This window comes from Bufo gargarizans, chromosome 3, assembly GCF_014858855.1.
Source record: "Bufo gargarizans isolate SCDJY-AF-19 chromosome 3, ASM1485885v1, whole genome shotgun sequence".
In the NCBI taxonomy this organism is placed as follows: Eukaryota; Metazoa; Chordata; class Amphibia; order Anura; family Bufonidae; genus Bufo; species Bufo gargarizans.
This window is the reverse complement of record NC_058082.1, coordinates 229,930,466-229,941,994: the sequence shown is the minus strand read 5'-3', so window position 1 is coordinate 229,941,994 and position 11,529 is coordinate 229,930,466. Positions and strand designations below refer to the sequence as shown.

General features: G+C 42.4%; 1 protein-coding gene across 1 annotated transcript in view; it reads right to left on the bottom strand.

Moving 5' to 3' along the window:
• Positions 1-5,479: 5,479 nt before the first annotated feature.
• The window catches only part of LOC122932654 (ileal sodium/bile acid cotransporter-like), a 28,741-nt gene continuing 22,691 nt past the window's right edge, over positions 5,480-11,529 (bottom strand). The window contains exons 3-6 of the mRNA XM_044287187.1: positions 10,163-10,251; positions 8,250-8,425; positions 6,730-6,887; positions 5,480-5,721 (exon numbers count right to left, since the gene is read on the bottom strand). Coding sequence (XP_044143122.1) covers positions 5,606-5,721; positions 6,730-6,887; positions 8,250-8,425; positions 10,163-10,251 — 539 coding nt within the window. The 3' untranslated portion in view covers positions 5,480-5,605. The remainder of the gene's footprint in view (positions 5,722-6,729; positions 6,888-8,249; positions 8,426-10,162; positions 10,252-11,529) is intronic.

Below are 11,529 nucleotides of genomic sequence, written 5' to 3'. Positions count from 1 at the left end.
CGAGAAAGAGATTTTACAGGTAAGTTTTAAAAAAAAATCTCGTTTTTGCACGCCTACATCCACTTGATTGACATTCTCCTAATCGTGCGCCGTTCTGTTTAGTATTCGGCGCAGTGAATGACGAACGCTCGGCTGCTGCCAGCTTCCTCACTGCACCTGCGCCGATTACGTCACAGGTCTGCCTGGCAGCAGCCGAGCGTCCGTCACTCACTGCGCCTACGTCGAATACTAAACGGAACCCTTTAAATGTTTATTATGATTTAAAAGAAATAATCCTTATTGATAGTAGTGTCTCTTTTTTAATATTCTGGTCTACTACAGATAACTGAAGGCAGGTGCAAAGCTTCGACCAAGTGATGCCTACTCATGGCACCCAGCGTTCACTGGCAGTGCTCAGCGAGTGTCTCCTCACAGACATGACAAGCTGCCATTCATTTATTATAGTATCTTCACCTGGGGCACATTTGCTGCCAAAAAAATCTAGAGCAATCTGTGTGATAGTTTTGTCAATGTTAATATGTATTATCACCTGATCCAAGCAGAGTATGGCATGCTTGCAAATCCTCCGTGACCCTTTAAATATTTGCACTGATTCTTTCTCTGTAAAGTATGAATGAGGTTCTGAGTTATCCCCTTCACTTACATTAAATTTAGCATGCAGCAGATTATCTGTGTGAAATATGTACCAGATCCTCACTGTGTGAATATAGCCATAGTGAAAAATTGTGCATTACTATGTTCTATAGAAAAGCAAGATCAATACTCTTTTTTGCAATCCCTATATGGCCCGTATTTTATGTGCCAGAATCTGCTTCTAATGTTAATAAATAGGGCTGTTCACGTGGGCGTATAATTTCCATCATTTATTTTTTTTTTTTTCAATCTTCGGCATGTCAAAGTTTTGTATGACCATATTTTTCGCCCTATAAGATGCACCTAGGTTTTAGAGGAGGACAATAAGAAAAAAATATTTTTAATTAGACCTCAGGTCAGACAACCAATCAGACCCCCATGTTAATCAGACCTCAGCTAACAGCCCCAATCAGACCTCCAATGTTAATAAGACCCCAACAAGACCTCAGCTCAGACCCCAATGTGAATGACCCCCAATCAGACCTCAGATAAGAGCCCCATGCCTCTCAGCAGCCCCCAGCAGTCTCATATCAGCCCCCAGCAGCCCCATTCCTCTTATATTAACCCCCAGCAGCCCCATTCCTCTTATATTAGCCCCCATCAGCCCCATTCCTCTTATGTTAGCCCCCAGCAGTCCACATTGCCTCTCATATTAGCCCACATTGCCTCAGATCACCCCCCCCAGCAGCCCCATATTGCCTCAGATCACCCCCCCCAGCAGCCCCATATTGCCTCAGATCACCCCCCCAGCAGCCCCATATTGCCTCAGATCACCCCCCCAGCAGCCCCATATTGCCTCAGATCACCCCCCCAGCAGCCCCATATTGCCTCAGATCATCCTCCAGCAGCCCCATATTGCTTCAGATTACCCCCCCCCCCCCCCCCAGCAGCCCCATATTGTCTCAGATAACCCTTCAGCATGTAAATCAAGATTAAATACTGAAGCAATACTGATGGTATATCATCCAGAATCCGATTATTTGGCGGAGTCGGCATATGCATGGATTTCAATAGAATCATTTGAAAATGGCCTAAAGGTGGGAGTGGGTTTCTGCTTAGAGAATAGGGAAATCGCTCTCCCTCCATTATATGTATATCTAGTCACTTACCGCCCAGTGCTATAAAGACAGAAGGAAGAATGGATATTGAATGGCAGCTCTGTGACAATGCTGCTTTTCAGTAGCATGTCTTTTACTGTAGTGCTTACGCTTCACTTTTTTAATGAGACAGACGTGTTTAGTTAATCTTTTATCTATTTTTATTCTTTCAAGGACAAAAAAAGTTACAATATTATTACAACCTATTACCAGCAACATGGAGGTAGAGACATGACACATTCTCAAACTATTCACACGAGAATACAGCAATAAATGTTTACAACTAACTATATACAAGTAAAACTTGAAAAATTTGCATATCAGTAATGCAACTTAAAAGGTGAATCAAATATATGAGGATGCTTTTAATAGCAGCCTTCAGCTCTTCTACATTGTTCGGTCTCATGTCTCTCATCTTTCTCTTGGCAATGCCCCATAGATTCTCTGTGGGGTTCAGGTCAGCTGAGTTTGCTGGCCAATCGAGCACTGTAACCCCATGGTCATTGAACCAGGTTTTGGTACATTTGGCAGTGTAAGCAGGTGACAAGTCCTGCTATAAAATGAAGTTACCATCTCCATAAAGCTCGACTGCGGAAGCAAGAAGTGCTCCAAAATCTCCTTAATGAAGCACAGTGGACCAACACCAGCAGATGACATGGCTCCCCAAATCAACACAGACTGTGGAAACTTCAAGCATCTTGCATTGTGTGCCTCTCCATTCTTCCTCCAGACTCTGGGCCCTTGGTTTCCAAATGAGATGCAAAAGTTGCTCTCATCAGAAAAGAGGACTTTGGACCACTGTGCAACAGAGTTCAGACCAGTTTAGCCCAGATAAGACTCTTCTGACCTTGTTTGTTGTTAAGGAGAGTCTTGACAAGAGGAATCCGACATTTGAAGCCCATGTCCAGGATCCGTCTGTGTGTGGTGGCTCTTGATGCACTAACTCCAGCCTCAGTCCACTCCTTGTGAAAGTCCCCAACCCTTTTGAATGGCCTTTGCAGGTGTTATGGATCAATTATCTGACTAGAGTGTGACACTTTGAGCCTAGAATATTGAACCTTTTCACAAAATTCTAATTTTCTGAGATTATGACTGTAAGCCATAATCATCCAAATTATAACAAATAAAGGCTTGAACCATCTCGCTTTGCATGTAATGAGTCTATCTCATATGTTAGTTTCACCTTTTAAGTTGCATTACTGAAATAAATGAACTTTTGCACAGTATTCAAATTTTTCGAGTTTCACCTGTACATGTTATATATATATATATATGTAACCAGACAAGATCATAAACTTTATTTCAGAAATATGACTTGTAGCTGGTTATAGTTTTATGTGTGCTACACATGGTTTAAAGTTGGATGATCCTTGAATAATTAAGAACTAAAAAGGTATAATTATTACCAAAATGATTCCTTTTTTGGCACCAACGTTCCTAAAATGATACAGTTCATTATAATAATATACAATAATGCAAAATAACGTTCTAGCAAGTACATAGAGGGGGGACGCTCTTCCTTCTCAGAGAGCTGTTACCTGACAGCTCATAAGCACTTTTTAATTTAAGCTAAATTCTATTCAGTTTTGATACTGCTTATGTAGTACAGTGTATTATACGTCAGTACTATACTGACAGGGACTATTAGGCTGTATTACACGTCCGCAATGTGTTTTTCCGGATACAACGGAGACACGGATCCGCCAAACACGGAAAGCGGCAAATGTGCTTTCCGCATTTTGCGGACCGCACATTGCCGACATAATAGAATATGCCTGTTCTTGTCCGCAATTGCGGACAAGAATAGGACATGTTCTATTTTTTTGCGGAAACGGAAGCACGGATGCGGAAGTGCGGATCCGCAAATGTGGATGCGGACAGCACATTCCGTCCCCATAGAGAATGAATGGGTCCGCACCCTTTCCGCAAAATTGCGGAAAGAATGCGGACCCATTTTGCGGACGTGTGAATGGACCCTAAGGCTATGCCTCTGGAACAGCCTTTTAGGGAATACACTGCAGACAGACCTAGGGGCCATCATTAGACCCCGGCTGTCATATTAAGACATCAGCACCTCACAATTTCACTCGCAGGATGTCGATGCCTGACAGAGGGAGCCTTCTCCCTTTAAACCACTTAGATGCCACTGTCGCTATTGACTATGGCATCTGAGTGTTTAAACGGCATGGATCGGTAGGTGTGCTGATCTGGGCCATTAGAGCAGGAGCCCAACTTTCATATGAGAGGTGGGCTCCTGCTCTGCACTGCACAGGAGACCCATTCACTTATTTAAAGAGGACCTGTCACCTCTCCTGACATGTCTGTTTTAATAGCTATATGTATTCATCATGTAATAACTCGCTCGCTCATCATGGGTAACTGACTTTTGTTATTTGCAGCTTCATTGGTTTGTCTCTTGTAGCCATAGCATCCATTTCTTGGTGTGTGGACCCATTACTATGCTACAGTGCGTTTATTGGCGACTGGATATTTTTCTTTTGACATGTTATTGGTTTCCACACACCTTATGTTCATGGCTCTACTTTAGCAGTAGGCATAATAACTGGTTTCATGTTTATTATGTATCATTGATTACTGTCATTAACAGCCTCCAATTGCTGCGGCTTGTAGGCGCAGCCTACATGCTTTGATGTGTGGACCCACTAGCATGCTTTTGCGTGTTTGACTGGATAATGCTCCGGCCTGTTGTTGGTCCCCACACATTGTATGTATGCAGTTTCATTCAGATTTTCATGTACAACAATAGTCTGGTTATTTTTCATTGTATATGATTCCGGCTACATGTACATTTTACCTATGGGTATTTATACCACTATTATATTCAGCTGACTACCCGTGTTGCTTCTGTGTGGTCTCCTTACCAGGGGCTATTTGGGGTGAGGGGTTCTTTTGGCCTCCTCCCTCCTTTTTTGTCTTCACCTTGTCTATATATATTTTTGTACTATTAATAAAGATTTGCTACATATTATATGTCAATACTCTTTCATTATTATTGGGGGCTATTGGGTCGGTCAGGATAGGAGGTGCAACTTATATGTCTAGGCCCCCTTATAATTTGATATTATTTTATCTGAGGTATGTGTTGGTTCTTAGTACAGTACAGCAGACCTGCGGTTGAACAGGAACTCACAACCTAATAAATCACTATGATGCTGCAAGGTTTGGTCAGAGGAGCTGCGGTTGGTCTGAGAAATGTGGCCATCACATAGACCATTTTTCCCAGACCACACATGGCTGTCTGAAACCAGCCATACCCATAAAAATAAGCCATCTCATGGGAACCCTGTGGATCCATGTATATTACATATCTATTAAATAGTTTAGTTTTTTGGGTTTCTTCATGTTCTTCTAGCTGAATATTGATAAGGCCTCTTTCACACTGCAGTATGTTGAATTCAGTGTTTTGCGTTCCGTTTTTCACGGATCCGTTGTTCCGTTTTTTGCTTCCGTTGTGGTTCCGTTGTTCCGTTTTTCCGTATGGCAAATACAGTATACAGTAATTTCATGTTAAAAATTGGGCTGGGCATAACATTTTCAATTGATGGTTCCGCAAAAACCGGAACGGATACGGAAGACATACGGATGCATTTCCGTATGTGTTCCGTTTTTTTTGCGGACCCATTGACTTCAATGGAGCCACGGACCGTGATTTGCGGCCAAATATAGGACATGTTCTATCTTTTCAACGGAACGGAAAAACGGAAATACGGAAACGGAATGCATACGGAACACATTCCGTTTTTTTGCGGAACCATTGAAATGAATGGTTCCGTATACGGAACGCAAAAAACGGACCGTATACGGAACGCAAAAAACTGTAGTGTGAAAGAGGCCTAAGAGTTCCCACACCTCTCTCAATCCTTTGGCTTTTCATCAAGATCAAATCCGTCATTTTCCTGTCCATATGGCGACACTGGAGAGTCATCTACTGCAAGTTTTTTGCCACATATCCTTTTATAAATTTGGTAACCTAGGCATGAAAAGCATGAAAATTAGCCATGAAATACATATAACACTGGGTTCCAATCTATTCTAATGTCCTCCTCATACAGTCAATGAAAGAAAAGATGCAATTGTGCATTACTTGTACACAGTGTTGGACTGCCCACCAGAGCACCAAAGGATCCTCCGGAGGGCCCGAGCTCTGACAATAATGGACCCCTATTAAATAGCGCCCTTAATGTCCTATATACACAAAGGATGGACCCTCAAAATAATTTCCTCTGGTGGGCCTAGACTTCAATCTGACGCTGCTTGTACAGCCCATAATCTACAGATTCGGTCTGTTGGTCTGTTTTTGATGAACCAGTGAGGCAGTCTATCACATTTATTGGTTCAAATATTTCAAATTGTGCTGGAACAGACACAAACTAATGTCTACATAAGCATTCTAACATCACAACAATCAAAGGGGTTGTCCGCTTTTTAAAAATATTAATGACCTTTCCTTATCGACAGGGGGACAACTCCCGGAACCCCCAATGATCAGCTGTTTGAAGGGAAAGCTCGTTCATAGAGTGATCTGCGGCACCTTTACACAGGCAGATTGTCAATAAGTGTTAGTAAGTGCGTTTGTTCCTGATAATCTGCCCACAATTGGGCGGTGTGACTGAGCCATTACTGATACAAGAGCAGGTCCAGACACCAGGTCTTAGCAGGATCCAGACAAGCAGTAGGATTATATGCAGGAGTTTGCTAAGTGGCAAAATACCAATGAAAGTCCACTCATACATCTATCATTTATGAGGTGAGTAGATGCTTAGCATTATATTTATACACAGATAAGGTATTTATAAGGTGCCAGTCCCACTGTTATGTGTAGTGCGCCACGATCGTCACACCCGTATTATTAGATTAGGTGGGCTGTCGCTTCTTCCAAGTACACTGACTAAAGTACTGACACCACTTTGTAAGTGTAGTTGTAAATTTCTGCTCCTGTCTAAAGTGTTCTAAAAATGAAAAAAGCAGGTAGACTTACCCAATAGAAAAAGGATAGCAATTAGGATTTGGAAAATACTGTATATCAATGGGAATGTGAAGATCAGTCCTAGCTGCTGAGGTGTAAATGAGAGTTGTACAATGGTAGAACATAGCTGGGCGTTCTGCATGCCAGTCTCCAGCGCCACTGTGCGACACCTAAATACATTATTCACTATGATTATTTCAGAGGCACAGGAGATACAGTACATAATTGACTTACTGTACCGTAAATGATAAACTGTGTATAAGTTACAGTACAGTAAAGCTTATTTCTATAAACTAATGTAAAGGAAAATGGGGACATTCTGCAAAGAAATTTACCAAATAGCTTTTTAATTTTTAATCTGAACTACAAAAAGAACATTAATTTCCTCTTATAACTCCTCCCCCCCCATGTGAAATATTCAAATGTGTCAAGAATTTGCAATTTATGATCCCCCTGTGGGAAGAAATGGGAATAATATGACTTTTAAAGGGGTTCTTTGGGACTTTTAAGTTGATAGCCTTAGGATGATTCTTTGGCTAGATCATCATTATTGGCTTGCCAGTGGTCCAACTCCCGGCATCTCCATTGATCTGCTGTTTTGCAGTAGCTCTGCCACCAGAACTGTACACCCCCGTGCAGTAGGTAGATGGAGCCGGTTACTGCATCTCTGCACCCACTGAAGAATATGAAAGCAGTACTGCAGTAAACAGCGCCATAATCGGGGTATCGGAAGCTGGACTCCAGCTGATCTGTCCTGGAGAACCCCTTTAAGGAAATGTCCAGCCCTGTATTGCCAGCCCCATACTATATATTTGTTACATCCTTCAGGAGGGGGACAGCATTTTTATAGGTTATAATCTATTTATCTAGTACTTGTGAGTTCTGCAATGGCAAATGGTAACTTATGGCAATTATGGCAGCTCTGAACCTCCCATTTTATAATTATTTCTTTTACATATTAAATTTTTTACATGAGTGGTAAAAGCTATGATTTCCATATGTTCATTCCATTAAAGGGGTTATCCAACTCTAAAAATGCCCTTCCAAATGCCTGGGCCCCTCACACAGATTGTACTTACCTCGCTCCCCGGCACCTGCGTTGCTTCTGATGCCCGCACGGATCAAAACATACGGCAATGGGGAAGGGCAGCCAATAACAGGCCCCGACGGGAATGAACCTCTCTAGTGTCACCCGCGATGCTAGGGAGGCCCCCCCGTCGCCGGATGTTTTGATCGGCGTGATAGGGAGATGCAGGGGTGGCATCAGAAGCGACACGGGTGCTGGGGAGAGAGGTAAGTACAATCTGTGTGAGGGGCCCAGGCATTTGGGGGGAATTTATGGGGGTTGGATAACCCCTTTAAGTTGTATTAAAGAACACTGTAAACTTTAAAAACATTGGTCATCCAACTACTGCTGCCCAGCTACTCCATCACTCTGTGAAAACCACTGTTTAGCACCAGTTTTTACAAGACAAATATCCCAAAAAGCATTACTAAAATGTATCTATTATACCTAAGGAAAAAATGCATACCTGCTCCATGATAAATTGGCCATGGTGGCTAGGAGAAAGCCCATTGTGAATCCTACAGCTGGGAATATGGTTCCTACAATCCACAATTTTGGATCAATAATCCAGGATCCTTTGTACAATACTCCTCCGACCACAGCGATAGTGACAATGAGAATGCCTCCTGTTATTGACCCCACCTACAAAGCAAAAACATCTCTCATTGCTGACTTTGCTCAGTGGATTTATAGCATAATTGACATAAAAGATTAAATCAGTGTCTAAGTTCCCTGGAAAATATAATTTTTGTGCTTAATATATAATATTTCATACTACCAGGGAGACCACCGTGTTGCTTGGCTGCTTCATTTGGGTGCTTTCATTCCTGAGGATGATCTGGCATCTTGTGGGACAATATAATAATATTTTCAAAGACAGGTGCACTCTGCGGTCTTACTAAACCCTCAAACTGATGTTAAAATTGAGAGATTAGCCAACAAAACCTACTATGTAGGACATGTCTGAGCCCGAGCACCGCACCAAGGTTTCTCAAGTAGCTTGAGTCCTAACACTGCCCTACCTGTGCCATATGGGCAATACCAGGGGCCAGTGGGCGAAGTACAGGAGCGTGAGGCCACTGGTATTGCCCTATACGGCACAGGTAGAGTGTTAGGACCCAAGCTACTTAAGAAACCTTGGCGCGGTGCTCGGGCTCAGACATGTCCTCCATAGTAGGATATGTTGGCTAATCTCTCAATTTTAACATCAGTTTGAGGGTTTAGTAAGACCGCAGAGTGCACCTGTCTTTGCAAATATTATTATATTGTTATATCACATCCACATAATTGCTATCTTGTGTAGGATGTCTATTGTGGTACTTGTGGTCCGCTGCAGGCATCCTCCACTGTATGCATTTTTGCTGGAGATTGCCATTAGCAACGGGCCACAAGTGCAGGATTTGCTCCCCTTATATATATGCACAACTGCATAAGGGTTTGAGCACTTCCTGCCTGTTTAACACCATGACATTTTTTCATCTTGTGGGACAAACCAATTTTTTGTGTTTTCATTTCAAGGCACACGGACGGCTTCCATTTTTTACGGATCCACGGTTTGCGGACTGCAAAATACGGAACGGTCGTGTGCATGAGGCCTTAGTCTGAATTCAGCCATCAGTGCTTTTACGGAAGTAAAATTTCCACCAAATCTAAAGGTTTATCCCATTATTTACTAAGCTCTAATCTTATACTACAGTATCATGGTACTGACCAGAAGCTTTCAATAAGATCACAAAATAAATCCAGACCAGATGCCAAAATTATTCTGTTCTAGACCCAAAACTTAATTCAGACCATAAATCAATATCCCTAGTTAATCTCTTAATATATTCAGTCTCCAGATAATACCAAGAAATCAACTGAGACCCCAAACCAAACCCCTCCATTTACTTAACACTTCTTCCTCCCATGTTTGGTCCTCTTTAGAATTAGGTGCCACCACATTAGGTCCTGATGCTGTTGAGCGTCAAGACGTTGTGTGCACCCTGAATACAATGTTCTGACTCTGAATGCCATGAGGACCCACAATGGTGCCCAAATCTAAAAACTACAAAATAGAATGAGGAAGGTAGGTATATGGAGGAGTAAATGTAATAACTGAGACCCGTGTAGTCTAACCTAGTGGAACCTGCAAAGGGCTCATTTACTACAGAAAATTTACTGACAACCTTGGTGAGTGGGAGTCTCAGGCTCCCTGGCACAGGGTCTGGTTGCTCCTGCGACTACTGTCGCCCTATAGCTAGACCACTGTGTATGGACCTTCTCATTCAGTGTTGTTGCCTCTTGCAGAACTAACAGTAATATGTAGTGTATGTGTATGCATCAATTTTAATTGATATTTGACTTCCATACTTTTTAATTTACATTTAATTTCCTTACCTTTAATATACGTTTTGCTTGCTTGGGCCATTTATAGTTTACAAACATTCCAATTCCAACAGGAACTACTAGAGTTACTAAAGAAATACCTTAAAAAAAAAAAAAAAAAAAAAACACATGTAGTAAGTATTAATGCCAGGAGAGTGATCCCTACTGCCATGCTTCAGTTATACACTGTCTCTGGTACTTTTTGTTGATTTGTAATCTTACTGTTTGCAAAGACAGTGTGGCCCCTTAGTTCGCCAGGCAGCGCTGCCTGTCCAGCACAGAAGAGAAGTGCTACCCCTTTGCTGACTCTTTATTCACTTAGGGGCAGAAACTATGGTCATGCGAGTGATGACGCTGGTCTGTGTGTCACCACTCCAAAACCAAATACTGTATAAGCAATGTTTGAGCAGCAGGGGAAGGGTACCTACTTCAACCATAGGGAGTGAGCACAGAGGAGAGGGGATCCCCTCCTGCAATATGAATCGTGCATGTACCCTGCTGAAATGTTGTGGTAGTTCTTACAGTTTCACACATCACCTCCTGGCTGGGGGTGTGATGAAGAAAATGCCCAAACTTATTGAAGGGGTCTCAAAGGCATGAGTGTGGAGACTCAAGTTACTGTCCCTGGCTAAGGATGTGGCGTAGTGGTCAATGCGCCTGTGGTAACCTGAAGTGACGGGCAACAGTGATGGAGCAGCTCATGATGTAAGCAACTGCTGGAGCTGTGGCATGCAAGGAGAGAGAGCTTCCCTCCCCACAGGTGTGCCACGGATGTCTGTAGTGAGGTGTGATGTGTTGCAGTCATGATGACAGCAAATAGTGACCAATACCATTAAACAGCACCTGAATAATATTACCATACTGCAACTGATCATAACACAGTACAAAGACCAATATTGCCAAAAATACCATCACACAGTAACTGAAAATAAACATCATACTGTTACTGAATAAAATCCATTGTACAAAGACCAATATTACCCCAATACAGTGACCATATAGTGGTAGATATTTGTGCTACACAAGCAATCTACAGGTCGTATAAGTGAATGCAGTACAGTATATTCCAGTGACTTGCAGTTCACTTTCCCTGTCTTTTCCACCTGGTCCAGACCAACTTGATGACTTCTTCCATTGAGGACTTGTGTCTGCAGAGTTTGCAACAGAGACTTCTTTGGCTTCTCACTTATCCAGAATCCTAAGTTCCTACCTTTTCCCAACCTACACCAGGGAGTTATTCTAATTGCCTGATTAGAGTCGGGAAGGAATATTTTATTCCCCTAAAGTGGGGAAAATTGGCTTCTACCTCACAGGGTTTTTTAGTTTTTTTTTGCCTTCCTCTGGATCAACTTGCAGGATGACAGGCCGAACTGGATGGA